Below are 26,665 nucleotides of genomic sequence, written 5' to 3' on the forward strand. Positions count from 1 at the left end.
GGCATGTTTTCACTGATCCCACTCCTCTTTGTAGGCGACCATTTGGGACAGTCAGCCATGTTCATCAGCTCAGACAGTATCCAGGTTCCCTTTCTTTCTTTTTTTTTTAAAAATATTTATTTATTTATTATGTATACAATATTCTGTGTGTATGTCTGAAGGCCAGAAGAGGGCACCAGACCTCATTACAGATGGTTGTGAGCCACCATGTGGTTGCTGGGAATTGAACTCAGGACCTTTGGAAGAGCAGGCAATGCTCTTAACCTCTGAGCCATCTCTCCAGCCCCCCAGGTTCCCTTTCTTAATGGTCTCTCCTGTCACCCACTGAACCCTGATGGCATCGAAAGACTAACTTCCACCATCCAAGCAAAAACACCTACTTGAGATGACAGAAACTAACGAAGATGATTTCTGCCCACCTGACTAAATGAGGCTGTTAGCCACTTGGACTTCCTGAGATACCTGAGTCAGGACAAGGGCTCCCTTTCTGTAATGCCTTGGTCTGATTGCTTTATAATACTTTTACACCCTGTTACTATATCTGCAACTGTTTACACAAACACACACATACACACACGTTTTGTTTTGCTTTGCTTTGAGACAAGGTTTCTCTACATATCCCTGATTGACCTGGAACTCGCTCTGTAGACCAGAACCATCTTGCACTCACAGAGATCCACCTGCCTCTGCTTCCCCAGTGCTGGGACCAGAGGTGTGCGCAGCACACATGGCTCATACACATTTTAAGAATCAAGAGCAATGAATATCATTTTACTCTGGAGCTGTGTTAAATGAGTCAGAACATTTGAGCATAATCTATCCTAAAGTTTACGTCTTCTCCCTCCCTGGCCCTCGCCTCCCCGTCCTGCAGCAAACGCAGTGTTGCTCAATCATGAGCCGTGAGAGAGACCTTTAAATCTGGTTGAGCCCAATGAATCACGGCGCCCAGGAGAAGAAATTACCTAGCTATTTCTGAGTTTAAGAAGAAACCTTTTATTCGGCCCTCCCTGCTGAGAACTTCCAAAAATAAGTAAGCATCCTGTCTGCACAGGCACCCTTTAGCAGGCACTGTGCGTGAGCAGGGCTAATGAGCCTCATCCCAGGAGAAGCTGGCTTTGTCCTGGACGGTGAGCAGAGCGCCCTGTGCTTGATTTAATGAACCGAGATGCTGCACAGTTACAGCGATCGCAGCCTATGTCAGCATGAACAGGTCTGTGTTCAAAATACGAGCGATAGCTGTAACTCATGGAAACTGGAGAAGAAAAGAGACTTAGTGGGTTTCAGAAGCACGACACCTGTCAGTTGGGACCCTTACAGTGTTTGACGCTGTGCTGGACAGTGTCACCTGTATGGTTTTGTATCTCTTCTGCTCATTTACCAAGTCACATCCCAGGGTTTGAAGCCATGGCAGGTATGTCACTTCTCAACAAACATTGTATAATACGTTAGTGGATGTTTTTAACTTGTCACAGGAAGTCTTCCCAAATTACTGACACATTTATATTCAATAGAGATGCTATTTTTGTTTCTTTCCTATTTTAACATCAAAGATTAATGATTAAAATCTAAAAATACTGCTGTTCTAAATAGAATTCTTTAACTACTTGGAATTGCTGAACCGTCACCATTAGGCATAGGCACTTAATTAGATATTTCATTAGAATGCTCCTTTTTTGGCACAGGAGACAAGAAATTGGGTCCATTGAGTATTGTGTTTCTTTGCCCTTTGATGTGATGGAACCTGGACCCAAGGGACTCATATATCCTAGCTGGAGACTCTGGTGTGTCTAAGGTGTCTTAAGCCCCCAAGGACTGATCCATCCGCGTTCCCTTTTTTCGCACCAACACTTGACTTCAGCCCTCCCTTTCCTGGTTGCTTTCTTCATCACAAAGACTACAAGAAAAGCCACAGGGCCAACTCATTTCTTCCCTCGGCCTTGAAAAGACATTGCTGTTTGTTTTCCTCTCATGTGGGCCATGTCACACAACCCTGCTCCCCACCACTCCCCTGACCACTCGATTAAACTCCCCAAGTCTCTGCTCACAGAATAATGACCACCAAGTGGACAGAACTTGGCTTCCTGGTGTTCCGGAACAGCATGACTCAGCTGACGTCTGTGACCTCATCTTTCTTTATTGCTTTCTTACCATAATTATTTCCTTCACCTTCACTTTGGGTTGTAAAGTTTTTCAAAGCAGAGACATTTATTGACCCTGTGTCCCCATGGTGCTTCTCAGAGTGCTGGGTGAGAAGGGCTGGGTGTTAGATGCAATGGGTTGTCTCTACAGGAACCAGATGTCAGCCATGTTTGAGCTCTATTGAGACCTATCCTGATGGATTAGCTCAGCGCTTCACAACAAGATGTATATTGAAAACGCAAAGGAAGACTGGAAGAAATGTGGAGAGATTCAGCGAAGTCATGGCTGATTAATACCAGTGTGGGCTCTTAAGGTTCCATGGTCACCTCCAAGCTGCCTTCTCACTGGACCACCCCGTGTACCTGGCTCTAGAGTGTTGACGCTGTCACCAAGCCTTAAAACTTAGGATCCGTGTGAGCTGATCATTAACCGTTTGTAGTAGACTCTACATTTTCTAAATGGCATCCTTTCTCTATGGGGAGTGGGATTGTGGGTACCAAGCTTCACAGATGTGCTACAAAGAAGACATCTTTCAGTTACTGGGATGCAGCTTGAGTCTGTTTCCTTGCTTGCTATGCTGTTTTGTAAGCCGCAGTGTGTCCCCTTGCCAGCTTTCCTTTGGCAGCACTTTTGAGAAGCATTAAGGTAGTAAAATGAACTCTTGTATCTTAGCTGGGGACTCTGGTGTTGTTGGGAGCAATGAGACCCCAGATCCTGAATTTCTTGTAATCCCCTGATCTGAGTGCCTACAGCTGCTCTGAGCACGAGACCTTCAGGAGTTCCTGATGGCAGGAGAGTGGTTTCTGGTGGGTTTGGCTGGGGCATGGCTATCTCTATATAATCTGCCCCTGAACACAATAAAGGGGGCATTCTTGGGGAATTCAAGGATGACCCGTGTCGCTGTCTCTCTGTCTGTGTGTGTCTGTGTATTTTAACCTCCAGCCCCCTTGCCCGAAGCTCACGAACTGAGTGCCAGCGCACAGAGCACAGACATGGGGGTGCCGCACGCGGCATGGTGTGTCTAAGGGTGACTTGGGCCCCAAGGACTGAGTCCAGTTTCCCTTTTTCCACATCCACACAGACACTTGACTTCATCCATCCCTTCCTGGTATGAGATGTTAAATGTTCTGGGTTCGAATCCCAGTTCTCCCTTTGTTTTTCTAGGCAAAAGCAGCCACTCCACCACTTAGTGTTCAAATGCATTTGTAGCCAGAGAGAAGGCTCGGTGGCTAAGGGCATGTGCTGCTCTTCCAGAGGACCCAGGTTCAATTCCCAGCACCCACATGGTGGTTAACTCCACATGGTAGTCTAATTCCAATCAACAGTAGCCAAAACCTCCGAGAGCTTCCATGGCTTCCGTGAGCACTAAACACTTGTGGTGTATACACATGCTGGCAAAACATCTGTGCACATAAAATAAAAATCTCAAAAAGAAATAAGTTTATAATAATGCAACTATTTCAGTGAGCAAATCTTCCAGTATCTGTAAAATGTTTAGCAAAGTCCCTGGCATAATATAAATGGATATTAGCTTAGAGTCAACTTCCAACCCTTTTTGGGTTCATTTTCATGCCTCGTTTTGTAGGAACAAAAAGTGGAGTCTGTTCATTGAAAACCAAATGTGTTGTTTTCCAAGATGAATTTGACTCTTCTAGAACGCAAGAAAGCCTTCCCTGAAGAGCTGACTCTTCTCCTGGGTACGAGTTTATATGAGGAAAAGCTGTGAGCTGTTGTCTCCGCTAAGCTTACAGCCCATACGCTCTAGAACTAGTTTTCTGTTGCAGGGATTACTGCAGAGGCAGCTTCAGCAGCCTGGGAGGTGGTTGTGAAGACCTATCTGGAAAGTTCTCAGCTGTGCCCCTAAAAGTCCTGGCATCCTTGGGCCCTTGCAGAGACGACGCATGCAATCGATTGGCTCTGAGTTTACTTCAGCTCTAGGAAGCTCAAGCGCAGCTTTATATCTTGAGGGCCTCATAGGATCCTATGATCTGCATGGCTACATTTCCCTGATTATATTTACGGAATATTTATGAAAACAAAAAAAATACTTTTTAAGAGAAATATCTGGAAGCATGGGCTTTTTTATACTTAGAAGGATTTGGTTCTATGGTGTGTGTAATCTTCATATTTTTATAGGATTCTTGAGAGCATCAAATACAGTATTTGGTGATTTGTTCAGGTCCTGGACCTGAAATATTGCTGGTTCTTTGTGTGAGCACACGGCATCTGGCAAAGGAAAATGCTGGGGTGTGAGATACCAGAGACAGGTAACTCCTGGGTTTCCTTTTCTGGAAGGAACACCATAGTACCCTTGGCCCTCACACCTCTTGTCCTTGTCACCTGCCCACATCACAATTATACAAGAACTTACTCAGGTTGGTGATGAGGCAGATTCCTTGAGCTTAGTCCAGCTGAGGGGTCAAGTAGGTAGGTAGATAGATACAGAGATACATAGATAATAGATAGATAGATAGATAGGTAATAGATAGATACAGAGATACATAGATGGTAGATACATACATAGATGATAGACATACATAGGTGATAGATATATGTATATAGATGATAAATACATAGATGATAGATAGATAGATGATATAGATACAGAGATACATAGATAATAGATTATAGATAGATAGATAGATAGATAGATAGATAGATAGATAGATAGAAGATAGATACAGAGATACATAGATGATAGATACATACATAGATGATAGACAGATACATAGGTGATAGATATATACATAGATGATAAATACATAGATGATAGATAGATAGATGATAGATACATACATAGATGATAGATACATAGATGATAGGTAGATAGATACATAGATGATAAATACATAGATGATAGATAGATAGATAGATAGATAGATAGATAGATAGATAGATAGATGACAGACAGATAGTATTTTTAGTATTAAGAGTTGAACCTATGACTTCTAGGCAAACACTTCTAACCCCTCCCTATGTTTCAAGCCTCTATTTCCCTTTTACACTTCTATTTATAACCCATTTAATATTAATAGAAATAGAAGGCTATAAAAACTAAAAGAGGAAGGTGAAAGGAAATACTCTTTTCAGGCAAATACAAATGACAGCCTAAGCAAAGACTTTCAAAGTAGCACCAAACCCCACATCACCTTTTCACTAGAAAGCTCCAAAAGCCAACAAGTTTCAAAATCTCTCTACGAGAAACCCCAGTGCCTTCCTATGTTTAAATCTAGCCCCTGGTTGTCTTACATTTTGATAGACTTTACCAAGTGTGGTGGTTTGAATGAGAATGGCCCATAAACGCATAGATTTGCATGTTTTGTCGTCATAGTGACTGTTGGGGAAGGATACGGAGGTGTGGCCTTGTTGGAAGGGTGGGTCTTGAAGTTTCAAAAGCCCACACCAGGCCCAGGAGATGGGGGTGGAATCTGCCCACAGATCAGGATGTAAAGCTCTTAGCTATTGCTCCAGTACCAAGACTGCCTGCCTGTCACCATGTTTCCCACCATGATGATAATGGATTAACCATCAGAAACTGGAAGCCAGCCCCCATTAAACACTTTCCTTTGTAAGAGTTGCCTTGGTCATGGTGCCTCTTCACGGCAGTAGAACGACGACTGAGACACCAAGGCCAGCTGTAGCTAGTGGAGTGGAAGCTGAACAAACCCTCACTCTCGGGTTCTCAGTGTGCTCTGATATTTGGAGTGCTCCAGTGTGCACAGAACATTCTGGAGGGGGAACCCTGCAGCTTCTCGTTTTAAGCCTTTTCATCGATTCCACAACAGCCTTCTTTCCTATTGAAAAAGAAAATATTCTTGACAAGAATGCTCAAATGAGAAGACACGCGGAGCTTGAAACAGAAGAGTTGGATGAGAAAGTCAAGCTCCGTGGGAGAATCTGGATTTTATTATTAATCAAAGAGCAAGTTCACGAGTGCATTCTCTGTTGACCTTTCAAAAAGCATCTCAAAGTTTATTTTTAAAGCTTATCAGCTGATGATCATAACCACTTCACATACTTAGAACATGATCTTCAGTGTGGAGCTTGATATTAATGGGCTATTGAGACTGTGCCATTAATTGTTGTTGTAAGGCCTTTCAATTTTGAGGGCAATTAGTTGCTAAAGCAAACAGTGATTTGGATTGTTAAGTTCATTCTCTTAAACTATTTTAATTTCACACAAATACAGAACTGTTTGTGTGTGTGCCTGCTTGTCTGTGTGTGCCCTGTGTGCATGCAAGTGCCCATGGAAGCCAGAAGTCTGTCAGAGCTCCTGGACCTGAGGTTACAGCAGTAATATATTGCCAATTGTTCTAGGCCTGCATGTTGCAGGTTTGCTTGTGTGATAAATATAAAAAAATCCAAGTATGGATAACAGTTCAAGACTTACCACAAGAAAACAGAGGGAGTGACACCATCTCTGCTAGCTGGAAATTATGAAGTCCAGGATTGAGTTTATTAAGAAAAGCAGTCACCTTGATTACCCACTGACGTGTCAATTGCAAATCCTGCCTGGCTCCTGTTCCCAGTCTTTCCCTAAAGCCACGATGGAAAACGGGGGGCTTTAAATCCACGGTAATGTTTGCTTAGGTGTGTGTGGCAAGGCTAGTTTAGGAAATGCCCGTGTTTAGACATCTGTGAGCCAGAGATATTCAGATGATGGGAACATGGTCCGTGGCTCCACCAAAAGGGGACCCATAGCCTCAGAGTGTTGAAATGAAAGCCAGCAGGGAGAAGAATGTAGACAAGGTGGTGATGGTGAGATGGGACAGAACCAAGGATTGTTAGGGAAACTGAGCCAGTGGAACTGCTTGACTTACTGGATTTTGGAGGTAAGAAAATAAAAACAAAAAGTGAGCGGTCACACCGGGAACCAGGTCTGTGCCTCTCTGGTGGAGCATGCCTAGTATGCTGGCAGTCCTGCGTTGGATCCACAAACCACTAAGAGGATCAAGGTATCCCCGAGGACCCCAGTGCAGACCCCAAACAGTAGTGAGTTAATGGGGCAGAGGAGCATTTAAGGACAGGATACCACGTTCCAAGCTGGATCCGCTGAGCTTCAGATGACCTTGGGATCCCAGGCGCCAGACTCCTCCTGGCGATAGGTACAGACAGCTGAAAAGGACCAGGGAAGCTGCAGTGTGCGGAGGATAAAACCCGGGGACTTAAGAACAGCAAGAGGTATGGCAGTGTGCCAACAGGTCAGGAGGATGAGGCAGAGACAGGAGCCAAGAGCGGAGGAGACCCCCCCAACTCCTGCTGTGCCTAAGAGTGTGGGTGAAGAAAAGCATATCAACGTGCGGTGACCAGTGAGTGAGTCTCTACCTGACCTGAAAGACTCCATTCAGAGCTCAGCTCATCTGTACCGCAGTGGTGAGGACGATTGATTGACATTAGAGCCAGCGAGCAGTGGGGGCCAGATCTGCCGTTTTCAGTGGGGCCCAGATCTGCCGTTTTCAGTGGGGCCCAGAGCTGCCGTTTTCAGTGGGGCCCAGAGCTGCCGTTTTCAGTGGGGCCCAGAGCTGCCGTTTTCAGTGGGGCCCAGAGCTGCCGTTTTCAGTGGGGCGATCCTAGACAAGGTAGGTGCCTGGGCTCCAGATGAAGCTATGATCTACCTGACTAACTGCTCTTCACAGGGGAGTGGATAAATGGATTTGGGTCCAGCTAAACAAAGCAGGGGTGTTTTTGTTTTTTTTTTTTATTTTTGTTATTTTTTTTTTTTTGATGATGTTGGGCTGGAGGGATGTTAAGAGCACCCAGGTTGGGTCTGAGTCCCACCAGCCATGTGGTGACTTACAGCTGTTTGTAACTCTAGCCCCAGGGGTCCACTGCCCTCTTCTGGCCTCCATGGGCACCAGGTGAGCACATGCAGTACAGACATGCATACAGGCACACACTCATACACACTTATTTTTAATGTTCATCTTTTTAAGCTGCCACGGGGGGGGGGGGGAATACCCAAGTGACAATAAGGAGCTTGCAGAATTGAACCATCTACAAGACTGTGTTTTCTCTTTCTAGGAATAAATTTATATATAAATGTACAGAAATTGCTGAGAAATGGAAAGTCCCCAATTCAGTACTTAGGGGAAGAGAAATGTGGAGTTTCGAGGTTTTTCTCTTAAGCTTGGGTTTGTTTTAATCCAATACATTCATGTTGCACACGTTGTGTTGCTCCATGCACGGCACGGAACGTGTGGAGTTCAGAGGTGAACCGTGTGCATGGATTGGTTCTCTTCTTCCACCATGTGGGCTCTGAGGGTTGAACTCAGGTTTCAGGCTTAGCAGCAAGCGTCGTCTTTACCCGCAGAACTATCTTGCCAGCATAGATTGTTTTGTTATGTATATCACAAATCTATTCAACTATTACTAGTTTATTATAATTTAATGCACCTTACAACTACAGCTAAACTCTTGCCCATCCATCTGGGGAGATGAATCCAGCAAAGCATTTGCTTGTGTGCAGGCTTGAGGACCAGGGCTTGGATCCCTGGAACCCACGTAAGTGCTAAGCTGGCCTGGAAGCACACTTGCAATTCCAGCCTCAGAAGGTGTGGTAAGGATTCCGAGAGCAAGCTGCCTGGGAGACCAGCAGAGTGGTGGGTTCTGATTCCACCAAGAGACCATACCTCAAAAAGAATAAGGTGAGGACTTCGGGTAAAATGGAAGTTAATAAATGTGAGGCTGACTGGAATATCTAATTTTAGTTTTATCAGGAGAGAGCTTGACACACACATACACACACATACACACGTGTGCACACACACACACATGTGCGCGCGCGCACACACATGCACACACGCACACACATACACACACACACACGCGTGCACACACACACACACACGCATGCCGGCTCTTTAAAAATGGGGGCACGACTGAATAATCAGTTTACTTCTGGGGCTCTCTGAGCCCCCACCGGCTCTTCTTTCCAAAAGCAGTTTTCAAACATGGAATCCAGGAAAAGCATGAAGCAAACCGTCTGGCTTCCCTCCAGCAGTCAGTGGGGAAGCCCAGGGACACCCTGGGCTCTGTGCATTGTGGTTCCTCCTCTCCTCCTACACTTTCCACAAAAAGAAATCAGAACACAACCCAGCCAGGATGGCCTTTGTCATAAGCAAGTCTGAGCACAGCGGGCGCTGTTCAGATGCTCCCAAGTGAGCCAGCCACGGAAGACTCACAAAGTTTGCCGGAACAGTCGGTAGAGGCTGACAGATCAAGACAGGAGTCGTGCCAGCACTCCTCTCGGGAAACAGCTAGCCTGGTGTCTGACTGCAGACACCTCGGTTCTTTTCATAGTGGGTCTGAAAATAGCTCAGGATTCTTTAAATGTCTGGAGATGTGGGCGACATAGTTTAGTGCAGAAAAAAAAAACTATACCTCCCAAGAACCCCAATTCTGTCCTTGTTATATCGCCCCGAAGGCTGCTGGATGCCAGGCACAGTTAGACACCCCCACAGCCCTTTGGGGGACCATTGTTCTGGGCCTCGAAGCCGCATGCTGATTCTGGTTATCTAGCATGCTGCTCCCAGGGCCCTCTGTGCTAGCAACTTCCTGTGCTCCTTGCCACAAGTCTCCCCAGTCCCCACTGAAGGCAGCTCTTCTCTGAAGGGACTTTTTTCCTCTTAGAGCTTAAAGGGCTCACACCAGATGCTCTTCCTTGTGAGCTGTGACCCCTCATATATGGAGCTGGATTTACCAGTAGCTAGGGAAATCACTCGTGGGTCTGTCTCAGTCACTTAAGATATCGGAAGACCTTATATTGGAGGGCTTGCAGAAAAGAAAGGTTAGCTGGCAAGTCTTGACTGGGGGTTTACTGGTCATTATCAAAACAAGAATTAGTGAGGTTTGAAAAGAGGATGAGAGCCTGTAAACTGCTATGATGGATGGGACCAATATGTGACAATACAGTGATGGAAACAGTGAAACCTGGTTACAGTTGATGCAGGAATAAGAGCCAATGTAAGGGACAGCCCTGGACATTGTATCATCACAGGCAGACTGAAAACCACCTGTGTCAAAGTGACTGGGAGGGCTGGGGCCAGAGCTCAATAGTAGAGCACTTGCCTAGAATGTGCTACACACACATACACACACTCACACATACATACACATGCACACACATGCACACACATACATGCACACATACACGCACATACACACACTCACATATACACATGCACGCACACATGCACACACACACATGCACACATACAGTGCACACATACACGCACATACACACACATGGACGCACACATACACATGCACACACTCACACATACACATGCACACACATACATGCACGTGCACACACACATGCACGTGCACACACATGTACACATTCACACACACATGCACACACATGCACACACGGACGCACGCATACACACATGCACACACACGGACGCACACATACACACACCATACACACATGCACACACATACACACATGCGTGCACACATGCACACACATGTGCACATTCACGCACACATACATGCACATGCACACACACGGACACACACATGCACACACTCACATATACACATGCACGCACGCACACACATGCACTGCACACATACACGTACATGCACATACTCACACACACATGCACACACAAACACACACACACACACACAATCAATCAATCACCCAGAAATTTTATCTGCAGATGCCTGGCGCTACCTCACAAGTCTGGTTTTGTGGATGGATGAAGCTCAAAACTCTACTTGGCCACTTGGCTAAATCCCCCATATAAGTCTGATGTGAAGTAGCTCTGCAGTGTGTACGACTTACTACGAACGACGCCCTTTCTGCTCATTGCCCCTGAACTGAACATGGTTCCTGACAATTTCTCAGCTGCTGATGAATGATTGCCATGGAAATTGACTAGATCAATAAGTGGGGAGGAGTCAAGATGACTGACAGTTCCCCCAGTGGACAAGAAGCACTGTGATTCCATGGATGGAGAGGAGGAAGACAGGAAGAAGTTGGAGCCTGAGTGGTAAATCCATGTTAGACTGGATGACTTCTGTGGTTGCCTAACGTGCCCCAGGGCCTGGGTGTAAGCTGGAGTCAGGCTGGAGACCTGGGAGCCATGCCTTCTGTCTGAGACTGCAAGAACACCTCCTTCTGATGGAAGTGCAATGGAGAAGGGAAGGAAGAGATTGAAGAACCTTCCCAGACAGCAACATGTGGCATCCAAGAATCAGACAAGATGAGTACAAAGAGGTTTTTCTGTGGGGTCAAAAAATTGGGGGGCTTGAGAACCAAGGAGAGGCCTCCTGGGTTAGCGTCAGGAAAGGGGCCGTTCGTTCCCCAAGAGTGACCAGAGCACAGGTGACTCCTAGACACAGAATAAGGAGATGGGGGAAGATGGCTGAGGCCCTCTGAGACTGCTGGTAACCCATCTCCACCTTCTTAGGAGGAAGGCGAGAAAGGGAGAAGGGAACTGTGGATAGATGATGTACTAGGGGCTGGAGAGATGGCTCAGAGGTTAAGAGCACTGGCTGCTCTTCCAGAGGTCCTGAGTTCAATTCCCAGCAACCACATGGTGGCTCACAACCATCTGTACTGAGATCTGGTGCCCTCCTCTGGCGTGCGGGCATACATTGAGGAAGAATGTTGTATACATAATAAATAAATCTTTAAAAAAAAAAAGATGATGGACTAGCTGAGATCCCTGGCCTTGGGGACTTAGTGGGTGCTGGCCATTGGCAGGGTCACATCCCTCTTCCTGTGTCTTTGTGTCCCCTCTATGGGCATGGCTGGAGCTCCTCTCTAGACACCCCCTGCCCTCTCACATAGTCCCTCTGGCAGCAGGGCTCCTCCTTCCCACTTTCTCTTGACGCCAGCAGCTAGCCACCCAGCAGTCCACCCTGGCCCTCCACGTCCCTCAGCTCCACACCTGCTGGATGCATGCCTGTGGAACTGCCTTTTCCTCCTGGCCTCACCCCCACGCCTACTCTGGATCTGGCCTCACTGTGGTGGTGAGCTCGAACAGGCCTGGACTATGAAGTTGTTTCCAGTCACATTCCAATCTCATAAAGCTAGTCTCAGTGACAGCAGAATTCAGCTTAGGCTATTCAGAGCTACTCTGACCTGCTTTGGTACCTGGTTGCTTCTCAACCATGTTGACTTGACTATTTTTTTTAATTGAAATTTTTTTGATATAACTTTTTTTAGTCATGTTTTTTTCCTATTCCCAACTTCTATCACATTCTTCTCTGTTCTCACACTTTCCAGCAATCTTGCCTCCTGGACTTTGTTTGTGCAGGTCCCTGAACTGAGAGGAAGAGGAAGGGGAAGGGGAATAGAAGGGGAAGAGTAAGGAGAGGGAAAGGGGAGGAGGAGGGAGGAACCTCTTGCCTTCTTTCTGACCTTCGTCAGTCTCTTTGACTCTGTCTCCTCCTTAATCTCAACAAACGTCTACTCTTGGTCTCTGTTTTTCTTTCTGTTATTTCTTTGTTTTCTCCTGTAACTTCTTTCCTTTCCTCCTCTCTTTTTCCTGCCTTCTTCCCATCCTCATTTTCTTTGATAGGAATTTCCACAACTCAGGGGTGAACCCTGTCATCTGCTTGGGAGAAGCTAGCTGCGAGGACAGCAGAAGGCGGGAAGCCAGCTTTTCAGATCCGCAGCACCGTGCAGTGTTTGTCCAGGGCTGGTCCTCGGCAGAGCGCTATCTAAAGATCCTGAAAGTAAGGGATGGACTTTGTCATAGCCAGGACCTGGGAACAACCTAGATGCCCCTCGACGGAAGAATGGATAAAGAAAATGTGGTACATTTACACAGTGGAGCACTACATAGCAGGGGAAAAAATGACATTTGCGGGCAAATGGATGGAGCTAGAAAACATCATATTGAGTGAGAAAACCCAGACTCACTCATAAGTGACTTTTAGATATAAAGAAAAAAATACCTACAATTTACATTCCCAGAGAACCTAGACAACAAAGAGGACCCTAAGAAAGACATATTTAGATCTAAATCTACATGGAAAGTAGAAAAAAGACAAGATCTCCTGAGTAAATTGGGAGCATGGGGACCTTGGGGAAGGGAAGAAGGGGAGGGGAGAGGAAGGGAGTGGAGTGGAGAAAAATATCTAGCTCAATTAAAAAAATAAAAAATGAAAAAAAAAAGAGATGGACTTTGAGCACATTATTTTTGAGGAGTGGATGTTTGTTTTGCCTTGTGAGATGCAAAGATCCTGTTTGGAGTCAAGTCACACCCCGCTAGATGGGAGCCCGAATCACGGTAAGAGTCCAGCGCCATCTTGGTTCTGACAAGGACCTTCACCTCGGCCTCCCAGGGGATTCCAGCAGAATGTAGCACCCTGCAGTGAGTTACCTGTGAGACCTCTGAGCCTCACACTGAGAACCTCCCAGTAACTCAAGGAACAGGAGCGAGCATCTGCCTAGCTTCACAAAGACAGAACAAAAGTGAACCAAATGGAATGCCCATTTTTTTCCCTCTCTGCCTAATAATTTTTAATTGCAGAAATTTGAATTACTTATTCATATAAGATGTGTGACTAACTTAAAGCCCACGGGAGACAATGGCTGCTTATTTAAACTCAAGGCACTTAAACCAGACACTAGGCCCAAGCCTGTCCCCAGGACCCTTATCCCTCTCTGCCTGCCGAAGAGAAGGGTGAAACCTCTGTTCGCCTACAAATAAATCAGAGGTGGGGGAGCTCTTGTGCTATAATGAGGACATTGAGAGGCACGCTGAAATTCTGCTTTCATACTGAGGTAAAAAACCGGCTTTAAGGGTTATCCCATCTGTCTTCCCCACTCTGAAGCAATGGAAAAGAAATCACAAAAGGCCAGGAGTTAAAGCACAGTCAAGTAGTGTCCCTCTCATTGGTTCCCCTGGGGCCTCCGGTAGACCTTAGCCTCTGAGTTCCAGGTGGGGAGAACTAAGCAAGTTGCATGAATCCAACAATATTCATACCCATCACCCTGGATGCTACGAGTACTACAGACCTGGCTTACTATCAGTAACCACTTGAGTAGCCGAAAGATTGGCACTGTGGAACAGGGCGGGGCTGTCAGAGCAGCTGTGGAGGCTCTACACAGGGCACCGAATGAGGAGGAAATCTTTCAGGAGCCTCTGGTCCACTGGGGACCCCCCAAAATGTAACAAGCCTTCTACCAAGCATCCAGTGACACCAGCTCTTAGCAAAAGCTCCTCCCACTGCTGCCTCCGCCAAGAAGAAGAAATTTCAGCCTTGGGGCTGAGGAGACCGTCATTTAGATCTCCAAAACCCATGTAAGCATGAGGAGGCGGATGATCTTCTACCTATAATCCCAACAATGGGGAGCAGAGACAAGCATTCTAGCAAGCTGGCTAGCTAGACCAGCAACACAGATGTGCTAGGTTCAAGTGAGAAATCCTGCACAGTGATTGAGGGAAATAACGAAATTCAACTTCTAGCCTCCACACACATGTGAACATGAACACACACATGCACACACACCGCATACACATAAACACACACACACACACAAAACCAAACAAACACCAGTTCGGCTTTTACAGGCAACCCAGTCCCTTGCTTCCCAATGTCCGCATGTAATTGAGGGGGCTTAAGGAAGTTAGATAATTATTTTCTGTTTAATCTACACATTTGCAAGGCTGGCATCCTGACTACGTCGGTCATGTGCCTCGTTCCAGAGTTGAGGCACAGCAGCTTCAAGCACAGGACTCAGACAGAAGGTGCAGCAGAGAGCCGTCAGGATGCCCCACAGTAGTGTGTTAATGGGTGTTAAAACCAACATTGCAAATACAGCGTTCTTGATGTTTAAAATTACAACCGTGGAACAAGTCATGCTGTTCACACAAAAGAAATACCAGTTAAGCCTTCAAGTAGAGACCACACAGCCTGTACAGATCGCCACCATCCCAAAGTGCAGAACAAGTCATTTTCATTGAAACGAAGCAATAATTAGCAGGCATTTCAGTGATTCGAGGGCTATGATAAGTAGAAATAACACATTTGGATATTAAACACCAATTACTACCTGATGAGCTAGACATAAGCTCGGCGTTCAACACGCCCTCCTCGGCAGCAAACCTGGGGAATGGTGGGGAACACAGCCTCAGACCAGTGCGTCTGTATAACGAGCACGTGTCGTTTCCAAACGTCCACCTCAGATGCTGCGAGGAAAGCTCGGCCACTGTATCTGTCCCAGTGACACTGAACAGATCAAATGCCAGGAGTAAAGCTGCCCTTCAGCCACTAGCTGGACACACGTGAACGTGTGTGTGAACGACCATGAGTGAGTGTGCGTGTGTGTGCATGTGTGCGTGCACGAACGTGAGTGACTGTGTGTGCATGTGTGCATGTGTGTGCGCACGAACATGAGTGAGTGTGTGTGTGTGCGTGTGTGTGCGTGTGTGTGCATGTGTGTGCGCACGAACATGAGTGACTGTGTGTGTGCATGTGTGCATGTGAATGTGTGTGTGCACGAACATGAGTGTGTGCGTGTGAGTGTGCATGCGTGTGTGTGTGTGCATGTGTGTGTTTGTGCGTGTGTGCGTGTGTGTGTCCCGCCAAGGAAGGATTGATCACTGGTCACCTTGACAGTCTTATGGGGACACTTCATCTTTGTAGCCTTTGTTCCCAGAGACAGGACAGAGAATTCATCTGCCCTGCCCTGGTTACCAAGAGAAACTGCTGCGGTGGGGGCGTTATCTAACATGGCCAGTCAGAGGCTTTGCTTCTGAGCCAGCACCTGTGAACGTCGCAGCTCGGTGTCCAGGAGTCCCTGGCGTCACCATTCACTTTCTAGGGGAATTCACTGCAGTGACCCCATCAGTTGGGGTGCCCTCCCTCGAAGTCTCCGAAACCACTGCTTGGAGAACTCAATGCCAATGGGACCTTTTCAGTTCAGAGGTGACTAAAAGTCTTGGTGGGCAAAGAAATATTTTTTACAAGTATACATACATGTATATATATATACAAGAAATGTTTTAAAAAAAAAAAAAGACAGTCTCTAAAGCACTTTGGGATTCCCCCAAAGAAAGGCACCAGATAAAACAAGTCATTACCAAAAAGCAAAGTCAAGTTTTCCAGCTTTCGTACCCTTGTAGGTACCCACTAGAGGTATCTCTTTTTCGGTGGTAAACCCACTCGTTTAGGAAAATCCTTACGGGAGTGGCTAAGTTAGCGGGCCTCTTGCCTCATTTCTCCTTTGCCTCGGCTTCATGGTCAGTGACCATGGATATCATGTGGATACCATGGCTATCATGTGGATACCATGGATATCATGTGGATACCATGGATATCATGTGGATACCATGGATATCATGTGGATACCATGGATATCATGTGGATACCATGGCTATCATGTGGATACCATGGATATCACGTGGATACCATGGATATCACGTGGATACCATGGATATCATGTGGATACCATGCCGTGACCTTGTGCCACCAGCCTCAGCAAACGGAACTGTCCTCGCAGGCTCACGCTATCACCTGCCTTCGGTGCATCTTCCAGGACTGAAGATACTAGCCAGCAAGAGTTCCGTGTGCCAACAACCCTGTCTTCTGTCTCCTCGGCAGGGCCCTTTAGGTCATCTCACATCCTTGCTGCTTTGGAATCACACACATAGGTGTGTCTGCATGGAGGCACTAGGAGGTTGCCACCCTCTGCCCTTCATGAAACTCCAATCTGATGAAAGATTTGAACCGGAGGCTCAAGGACATTAAGTGGCCAGTGCATTCACCCAACAAATCACCCACACTGTTGTAGCCATGACAACACTAGTACACAAAGCCCTCTGAGAAGAACCACTCCATACCCCGTAAGGTGTGGATTATCCTTACCCGACTAAAACACAAAATGGACCAATTGAGAGTAGGTCCAAACTTTGGATAAAAAAGCCCATTTATCTCCTTATTTAGATCGTAGATTCTTACAGCCTTGCCAAAGACTTAACAATAACGAAAGCCACTGGAAAACCATTGGATTATGTAAAGGATGATGAGAAAGAATTATCTTAAAAGGGGGCCCAGCTTCCCCTTCATAGCATCTATGCTGACTATCTGCAGAGGAGGAACACATTGGGAAAGCAAATAGTGCTAACCCTTCAACAAAGCTTAGTGGTCGAAAGGTTTAAGCTTTTTCAAGAAATTCACAGTCATTTATATTTTATGAAGTAGTAGTTTTTGGCTTTATAACTCTTTCTTTTCTTCTGGCCTCCCCACAAGAAAATCCTGCAATTGCAATGAAAATAAGAACTCCGGCGTTTCCACCTGGGGTAAGCCACACTGTCTTCACACACATCTGTATTTTGAATACTCTTCCGCACTACCGGGCTTCCACGGCACGGCAGGAGCTCAAGGCAATCAAAATGTCTACGTACTATCCTGTGTCCTAGAAGCAGAGCTACCTAAAGAGAATTCTGCTTGGAATTAAAAGGGCTGTCCTATTATTACGAGCTTTCAGAGCAGGCAAGAAAATGTTTAAGCTACTGCCCTTGCTAGCAACCTAACGATGCTCACCTCACAACGACAAGGCAACACTAACCTCTTCTAGTTGAGAAAGACACATGACCTTATTCCTAAACATCTTTAAAAAGAAATACTTGGAAAACATGCTAATACCAAGACACAGAAAACTTTGGTCAAAATGGCCTGGATTAGTAATCTTGGCCAGAAATAAAGATCTCTATGATTCCTTCAGGAAAAATAGAGGCCTGACCATCAATGAAAAGGTTTAGCCTATATAAAGTCTGTTTATAGCATCCTAGGGTTTGGCCCATGTTTAGCTAAAGTCCCTGTCCCTAATCTATCTGTTTAGGAAAAAAACATTCAGTCTTTACTACATGTGGGCTGAATAACATTCTCTTATACTGACACTTAGGAGAGACAATCAATACACATCTTTCTAAACACTGACTGGCATATCCATGCACATCACAAGGACGGAACCGAGGAAAAAGAAGACTTGCATTACTTGCATTAGTTAAGTGTGCTTAGCTTTGCAATCTTTCTGTTTTGGTATGAAAATTAGGGGAAAGCAATGGATAAATAATTGAGATTCTGTTTTCACAAGGTTGTGATCCGAATCTCATGATAATCCTTGCTGACCCCACAGACAGATGTTTTTCCGCCGGACAGACTTGCCGGGGCTTTTTGTATAGAGTTCACACAAACAACCGCAGAAATGGGAGCACAGAAAACTCTACTCACAGGTGATACTGGGGCATCAAGACTAGAATAGTGTACACATTGGACAGAGAGATCGGCATTCTATATACTCATCTGGCAGAAAGATGAACATTTTATGCCCATAATGCAAAGACCAGTGAGTGTCACTTCATTGAAAGGTGCAAAGGCGTGGTGTTCGACACACCATCCTCTAAAAAAATGACTCTAAACATTGCAAAAGCAACCTAGGGCTCATATCCCATGCAGCTCTCCCTCTAGGGTCGGGATGACTCTTTATGTCATAACCCTACGGTGCCTAGTAGATTGTGCCAAAGGCACAAGAGGCGGATTGGCAAGGTATGTCTGGCGATCACAAATCATCCCAACTAGTGTAGAGAATCATCTAAACTCAGTTCACTGGGTGAACTCCTGCTCATGTTTGTCAGGCTTGCCATGAGGGATTTAACTTTATGGGCATAGTAGTCCCTTAAGTTGACCGAGGGGACCTCCTTCAATCCATCTCCAAAGTCACAGCTACGCATGGCACTCTCGAGTTGCTTTTGGCGCCGGTAAAAGTGGGAAAACTTATTGAAGATCAAGGTGATGGGCAATACCACCACCAGGATGCCTGCCAAGATGCAGGCAGAGGCAGTCAGCTTCCCGGCTGTGGTCCCAGGGACCACATCTCCATACCCGACGGTGGTCATACTGACGGTAGCCCACCACCAGCAAGCGGGGATGGTAGCCAGGCCCTCGTTCTCCTCTTTTTCAATGGTGTAGGCCACCACAGAGAAGATGGAAATCCCCACCGAGAGGTAGAGCAGGAGCAGCCCCACTTCCTTGTAGCTGTATTTCAGGGTGGCTCCCAAGGAGCGGAGGCCAGTGGAGTGTCTGGCCAGCTTGAGAATTCGGAAGATCCTCATCAGCCTCAGGACCTGAGCCACCCTGCCCAAGTTAGCCAAGGTAGGGGAACTCTCCACCACCAGGTTCACCACTAGAGTAATGTAGAAGGGAACAATAGACATGAGATCGATAAGGTTTAGAGCATTCTTGAAGAACTTGAGAAAGTCAGGGGCCACAGCAAACCTGGCCACCAACTCGAATGTAAACCAGGCGATGCCGAAGTGCTCCACGATTTCGAACCTGGGGTCCTCGCCAGGGTCGCCCTGGCCATCGGGGATTTGGAAGTCGGGCAGGCTATTGAGGCACATGGTGATGATCGATCCCAACACCACCAAGATGGAGAGGACGCTGAAGACCCTGCTGAGGACTGAGTAGCCTGGGTTGTCCAATGCCAGCCACAGCTGCCTGCGGAAGTTGCCCAGGGGTTGCCCATCGAACTTGGAAGCGTCGTTATAGAAAGCCAAAATCTCGTCAAAGGAGGACGTGGTGCTCTCCTGGTCGCTCTGTTCGTCCCACTTCTCCTGCTCGGGTTCCACTTTGCGGCCGTGATAGCTGTAGCTGCAGCAAGAGTCGATAAAGAACTCATTGATACCCCAGTACTCGATCTCCTGGCTGAAGGAGAAGACGCACAACTCAGCCATGACGTGAAGCTTGCCCGTGTGGTAGAAATGCAAGACGTAGGGGAAAAGCTCAGGGTTACGGTCGAAGTAGAACTCACGTTGGACGTCGTCGTAGTCATCGCAGAGTTCCAGAATTGCCTCTCGCGAGTGGCAGAGAAGCAGACGGCCCAGGCGCGTCTCAGGGAAGCGCAGCAGCGTGTGGGAACGCAGCCGTCTCTTGAAGCCGCCCACATTGATGCGGATCTCTCCATCCTCGACGTCGGCCTCGGACACGTCCCACAGGCTCTGGCGGGTCATGCTGGAGATGCCCAGGAGCCCGGTCCGCGCGGGGGCGCTACACCTGAAAGCAGAAGAAACCGCATCTGTGTGAGCGCCTGCACTCCCCACCCCAGTCTCTCTTTTTCTTTCTCCCCACCCTCCTCTGGAGGGCCCAATCCTCTCCAGCAGGGTCTCTGTGTGCGGTCTGACACTGGGGTGCGGGAATGATTTTATGGGGGTTGACCCCTTCCCAAGGCAAGGCAAGGGTGTATCTTTCTACGAGTGCAGCAGGGCCTCCACCTCCTCCCCGGAGTAGCGCCCAAAAGCTCTGAGAGCCCATGGGGGCTGCGTGCTGACCTTGCCTGTGAGCAGACCAAGGATACGCCCCCGCCCTCTCGCCGCAGACAGGCGGGACCCAAGCTGAGATGCGCACTGGCAGGGCTGGGCCAAGAAGGGGGCGCGGAGATTTGGGAGGGGGCGGAGAAATTCACCGCTCCAGTCCGTAAATCTGGGCCCAGGGGGAAAAGGGTCAACTCAGGGTCCCAGGGCTCCAGCCTCCAAAGACCGATCCCCTTCCCAGCCCCCTCTCCACCCCCAATCCCGCGCCCTACTGGCGCCGTGCCCCCAGCCGCGTGCGCTGCGCCTTCCTCGGGCTCGCCTTGCGCGTTCTGGAAGCGCTTACCTGGGTGCACAGGCGCCCGCGGCCGAGGCCGGCGGGAAACTTCCCCGATCTGCTGGCGAGCATCACCACGGTGGCCACCGCCGGCTGCCTGCGCGAGTGCGCGCGGGTGCGAGGATGTGGATGTGTGCGCCTGTGTGTGTGCCCCGCCACCGGGCAGGCGGGGTCCGCCGTGCGTCTCCTTTCAGTCTCGGGCCCCACACACCGGCGCCTGCAGCCGCGAAAGGCTCACAGGTGGCTGCGTGGCCCCGACGCTCGTGGATCCCCCTCTTCCGATTCGCGCGCCCCTCATCCGCCAAGAGAGGCAGGAGCCCACGCCGCAGGCGCCCGCGGAGCGGGGGTGGGAACCGAGCCCGTGCGCCTTGCGGTGGGCCCAGAGCCCCGAGCCGCGCGGTGGTGCTGAACGGACAGCTCCGTGCGCTTCAAGCTTAAGGCTCAGCCGCCGCCCCAGACTCCGAAGATGTTCCGGGGCGTCATTCTGTTCCCTGGGCGCCCCCCAGCTCTGCACGGAGCTGACACCTTTCCTCCCTCCCTCCGCATCCTCCGGGGACAGCTGTTATTGCCAGCACCCCAGGGCTCAGGCAGAAGGTTGCCTACGGTGACTTTCTCTCTCGCTGGATCTGTAGGAGACAGGCTAGGAAATGAGGGATGACTTGGGTATGTAGGGCAGATGGGGCAGCAACAGAAGGATCTACGGGGCTTCCTCTTTTAGAGACCTGAAGAAAAGTTTCCCACACCTGAAAATGGGGTTATTGTAAAATAGGTGTTGTCGGAGAAGACGAGTTGAGCCGTGGCAGGGCTGTGAGTGGAACAAGAGGCTGGGGAGGTGTGCACAGGTCCTGTTGGCTTGGGAAGCAGTCAAGGAGTTCGGTTTGAGAATTCTGTGTGAGTACCGTGTATGCACAGGCCAGTGTGGTTGTGTGGACTCAAGGTGGGTGCTTGCAGTTCTGTGCACGTGTGTGATTGAGAACAGTAGGAATTTCCAATGTCTGTGAATAACATTGACCTAAGTCTTCTGATGGATGGCAAGACGCATGCAGCGTGCTGTGTTTGGATACGTATGCATCAGTGTGACGTGTGCTTGTGATGTGGGACTGTGTGCTGTGTAAACGGTGTGACCTCGGCACCGGTATGCTCATTCACAAGACTTAGGGTCCTCCTACTGACCCAAACCAGAAAACAGACCCTTATTCCTGGGTCTCCCTTTGGACTGGGCCTGTGGTGTGGTCCTTGTTTTCAGATTGCTGGGTTCATCCTTAGCATGGAGCTAACGTCTACATGTCTTTGTCAAAGTCCTAGGATAGTTCTCACAGGGTGGCTCCAGATTCACAAGAAAAACAATAGCCACAGTGACAAACATTCTCCTTGTGTGACTCTGAGGATCCCATCTTAATGGAAAACTGTTCTGACTCTAGGCTACATAACAGCCTGGGGCTGGAGCTCTGGGCTAGTGTTTGCTGGGCATCTGTGAAGTCTGGATGTTGATCCCCAAAGCCTGCTTTGGGCTTCCTCAGGGTGTATGGAGAGACTGGTTGGTCTGGTTTTGTGTGGGATCCCTGGATCCAAGTGTGGCTCATACTTGTGTCAACTACTCACCTTTGAGCATGTGTGATATGTGTGCACAGGCAAGTGTGTCCTCACTGAGAGGACTCTACATGCATGGCCCTGAAGTCTCTGGGTGTGGGGCTTCCAACAAAAGCAATCATGAGGGGGAGGAATAGTGTGGTGTGGGCCACATGAGCTTCCTTTCTTTTGTTTGGTGTTAGAGGGTAGTGGTGGTGATAGTGATGGTGATGGTGCTGGTGGTGGTGGTGGTGGGGGATGGTGATGGTGCTGGTGGTGGGGGTGGGGGTGGTGGTGGTGGTGATGATGGTGGGGGGGGTGGTGATGGTGGTGGTGGTGGTGATGATGGTGGTGGTGATGATGGTGGGGGGGTGGTGGTGATGGTGGTGGTGGTGGTGATGGTGGTGGTGATGATGGTGGTGGTGATGGTGGTGGTGGTGATGGTGGTGGTGGTGATGATGGTGGTAGTGATGATGGTGGTGGTGGTGATGGTGGTGGTGGTGATGGTGGTGGTGGTGATGATGGTGGTGGTGGTGATGGTGGTGGTGATGATGGTGATGGTGGTGGTGGTGGTGATGATGGTGGTGGTGGTGATGATGGTGGTGGTGATGGTGGTGGTGGTGGTGGTGGTGATGGTGGTGGTGGTGATGATGGTGGTGGTGGTGGTGGTGGTGGTGGTGATGGTGGTGGTGGTGGTGATGGTGATGGTGGTGGTGATGGTGGTGGTGGTGATGGTGGTGGTGATGGTGGTGGTGGTGGTGATGGTGGTGGTGGTGATGGTGGTGGTGATGGTGGTGGTGGTGGTGGTGATGGTGGTGGTGATGGTGGTGGTGATGATGGTGATGGTGGTGGTGGTGGTGATGGTGGTGGTAGTGGTGATGGTGGTGGTGATGGTGGTGGTGGTGGTGATGGTGGTGGTGATGATGGTGGTGGTGATGGTGGTGGTGATGGTGGTGGTGGTGATGATGGTGGTGGTGGTGGTGATGGTGGTGATGGTGGTGATGGTGATTGTGGTGGTGATGGTGGTGGTGGTGACGGTGGTGGCGATGGTGGAGGTGGTGGTGGCGATGGTGGAGGTGGTGGTGAGTGAGTGGTGTGGTGAGTGTGAGTGTGTGTGTGTGTGTGTGTGTGTGTGTGTGTAGGGAGTAATCTGCCAATTGATGCCTGTCTCTGTGTCCATTTATTTGTGGTTACTAATTTTTCTTAAATGTCTCAGTTAATACACGAAATACTTATGACGTTCTCATGCATTTACCATTTACTTTGCTCACGTCACTCTCTACCTTCTCCCTGCCTTGCTGTCTCCTTTCCTGACCCAGGGTCCCCCTCTTTTTTACTTTTTGAGACAGGGTCTCTCTGTATATCTCTGGCTGTCTTGGTACTCATTATGTAAACCAGACTGTCCTTGAACTCACGGAGTCTGCCTACCTCTGCCTCCTGAGGGCTGGGATCGGTACGTGCCACCACACCTGGCTCCAACCATCTCTTTCCATGGGGGTCTGTTTGGCATGGTCTCACCTTATCCTTTGTATAGTCTGACTGGCTCTATCATTTGAAGTCCAGCTGGGCCGCAGTTTGGGGACTCCTAGGTCTCCTTCACCCCCATGGTGTGCTGCGGAGATGGTGCCAGACTTCGCAGGGCGGGGGCAGGGACTCTGGTGAATGTGTGATCTCTGGCTTGCTGACTCTCACTTTCTCAGTCCTTCCCACACCTTGGAGCACGGCTGTGAGGCCTCCACACTGCAGGCTCCCTGGAGCAGCATCTGGAGACAACCACTCTCTCTAACCTGCACCTTCTTCCTCTCAGTTGACTTCTGGCAACCCTAACTCTCACGGCCACCTTTTGCTACATACATCTGTGTGGTGCTGTTGCGTCACTATCCCCAGACACTCCCATTCCTTCAGCCTGGACTCCCAGCTCCTCGGTGCCTTTGCTCCTCGTGTTCTCTGTTTGTTAATCTTTTTTTCCTGCTGTACTTTGGCAGGGGGGGGGGGTCTATCCTCCTAGGAATAGGACATGAGTTTGAAGACTCTGGGGTTTTCTTTCTCTGCTTCTTTGTCTCACTCATTCCTTCTTCCTTTCTGATTTTAGGAGTCTGTTTATGGAGAAAGAAATTCTTCACTTATGTTTCTTTGTCCCTCCCTGGGATACACCCCTCCCCTACACCCTTCCCACAGACTACTGGGGCCCTCAGACTTCCTATTTCCCTATCAAGGACACTCCCTGCCACCCTCAGCTCTGCCGGTCCACCCCCACTTTAGACGCCCACCACCATCTTCTAATGTTTGCTTGTTTTCTCCACGTTCATCTCCTGACCCTTATTCTCCTCCATACCCCAGACTGCATTGGAGCCTCTGGTCTGTACCTGCCCTTGGTTAGGTTTTCCTTTGAGGCCAGGGTCAAGGACAAAACCCACACCCACCTTTCCCTGAGTTATCAAAGTGAATTTGGAGCCCACGGCGAGAAGCTACATATCAGCTATTTCTTGGAAAGGCCAAGCAGAAGCTCCTGGACCTGGCAGATGCCTCTGCAGAGAGTTAAGTGTATGTGACAGGCAGAACCACTTGTTTATTTCCCAGTCAATGCACTGAAGAGAAATAGAGCCATCTCCCTCCTTCTGTGGCAGGGAAGCTGGTTTTGTTTATGGTTTATTTAGAGGTCTGAGCCCTGATCTTAAAATATAGCTGCCTGCTTCCCTGGTGGTGTGTGTCTGGCTTGCCTGGGGAGATAGTGAGGGAGTGGAGGAGTGGGGAAAGGCATTCTGGGAAGGGAGCTGAGGGGATCCTGGGTGGTGACCCAGATCCTTGCACCTGGGTGACTGTCTCTCTGCTTCCCCTGCCAATACAGATCTCAGCGGAGCCCACACAGCACAGACTCAGCTTTCCCCTGACAGGCGAGGGGGCTGCTTCAGCGGCCTGTTGGGTGAGCTGGCTGCCTGACCTACATTCCCCACTCTGCAGAAAAGCCAAGCCCCATCCTTCCCTTGGGCTCTGGTCCCTGGCCCTGACGGAGTGGACAAGTCTCACTCAGACCTGTCCTGCTGGCCACCAGCTTGCCTCCCACTGCAGCCCAAGTGTCCCTTACAAACACAAGAGAGCCATGTCTTGCCTCCTAAAAATCTTCCAGGGGCTTCCTAATACACTGACAAGGGAAATCACTTGGCAGTCACTGTTCCAAGGCTCTCCATGATGCATCTCTGGCCACCTCTTAACCTTCATCTCTTTGCTGTCCTTTGTTCCCTGGCCATATGTCCCCTTTGTCCCTGTGGCCTTTGTACCTGCGATCATGACAGCTTCACATGACAGACTTTTTTTTCCTCTTGTCATTCAGGGCCTGTTTAAATGCCAGCTCCTCAGAGGCTTGGCTTCCCAGACAACTTCTGTGAGCCCCCAGCCTGCTTCTGTCTGTGTCTTAGCCATGCATATATTAAACAGCTGTTGAATACCAATTAAGGGTGAGTGAACAGGGCTCTGGTTGCCACATGAGGTTGCTCCATGACAAAATCTTCACTTCACCTCCTCTTGAAGGATAAGGAGAGATGCTGAGGCCAGAGAAAGAGCCAAGCTATGGAGGTCTGTCTGCAACTGACTGCATCTGGCAATCCAGTGGCTCCCATGATGCCTTGGGCATTGAAGCAGACCAATTGACCCAGAATCCCTAGCTTTTTCAGAAAGCTCCCAATGGAGCCCCGATTGCTAGCGTTAGTGAAGGTGTCCCCAGAGCTGTGTACCATGAGCCCGCACCCCGAGGTCAGCTCCGGGAGCAGTGCCTGCCTCTGACACAAGCTCCATGGCTTTGTACCGTCCTTCCAGTCCACCCTCACTTGCTGAAGGGCTCCTTATGCCTGCTGGTCTCAGAATTCCTAACCTTACAGAGAGTTCATTTGCAATTAAAAGTAATCATATTTTGTTTTTCTCCATAGACAAAGGCCGGCTCCTTAGGCCGTTATAACGCTGACAGTGGTAATGAGGACTGAGGAGGGGAGAGAGGTGGGTTAAGTGCTTGCTATGTGATCATGACAACCTGAATTCAGTCCCCAGAACCCACATGGAAACCCAGGCATGGGTACCATGCACTTATAACCCCATCCCTGGGGAGGCAGAAAGAAGAGACCTTCAGGGCTTGCTGGCCAGCTGGTCTAGACTAGTCTGTGAGTCATAGCTAATAAAAGACCTGGTCTCAAAAACCTGGGGAACGGCAACCAAGGTTGACTTTTAGTCTCTGCATACATTTGCATGTATATTCACATGCGGACACATGTACCACTCTATGAACACATGCACACACATGTACATGTACAAAAATAAAATAAAAATTCGGACTAGGGGCTGGGGACATGAC

General features: G+C 48.7%; 1 protein-coding gene across 1 annotated transcript; it reads right to left on the reverse strand.

The window, feature by feature from the left end:
* Nucleotides 1–15,589: 15,589 nt before the first annotated feature.
* Nucleotides 15,590–21,278, reverse strand: Kcns2 (potassium voltage-gated channel modifier subfamily S member 2). The gene is made up of 2 exons (XM_041637768.1): nucleotides 20,764–21,278; nucleotides 15,590–20,163 (listed from the first exon to the last, which is right to left on the reverse strand). The coding sequence occupies exon 2, from the start codon at nucleotides 20,118–20,120 to the stop codon at nucleotides 18,687–18,689; it is 1,434 nt and encodes a 477-aa protein (XP_041493702.1). The 5' UTR covers nucleotides 20,121–20,163; nucleotides 20,764–21,278; the 3' UTR covers nucleotides 15,590–18,686.
* Nucleotides 21,279–26,665: the final 5,387 nt, after the last annotated feature.

This window comes from Microtus oregoni, unplaced genomic scaffold (assembly GCF_018167655.1).
Source record: "Microtus oregoni isolate MIOR12 unplaced genomic scaffold, Mior012 000053F_ref0000044, whole genome shotgun sequence".
Lineage (NCBI taxonomy): Eukaryota > Metazoa > Chordata > Mammalia > Rodentia > Cricetidae > Microtus > Microtus oregoni.

What these genes read in the sequence shown, in the direction of transcription:
- Kcns2 (XM_041637768.1), bottom strand. Translation starts at nt 20,120, where the DNA reads ATGACCCGCCAGAGCCTGTGGGACGTGTCCGAGGCCGACGTCGAGGAT.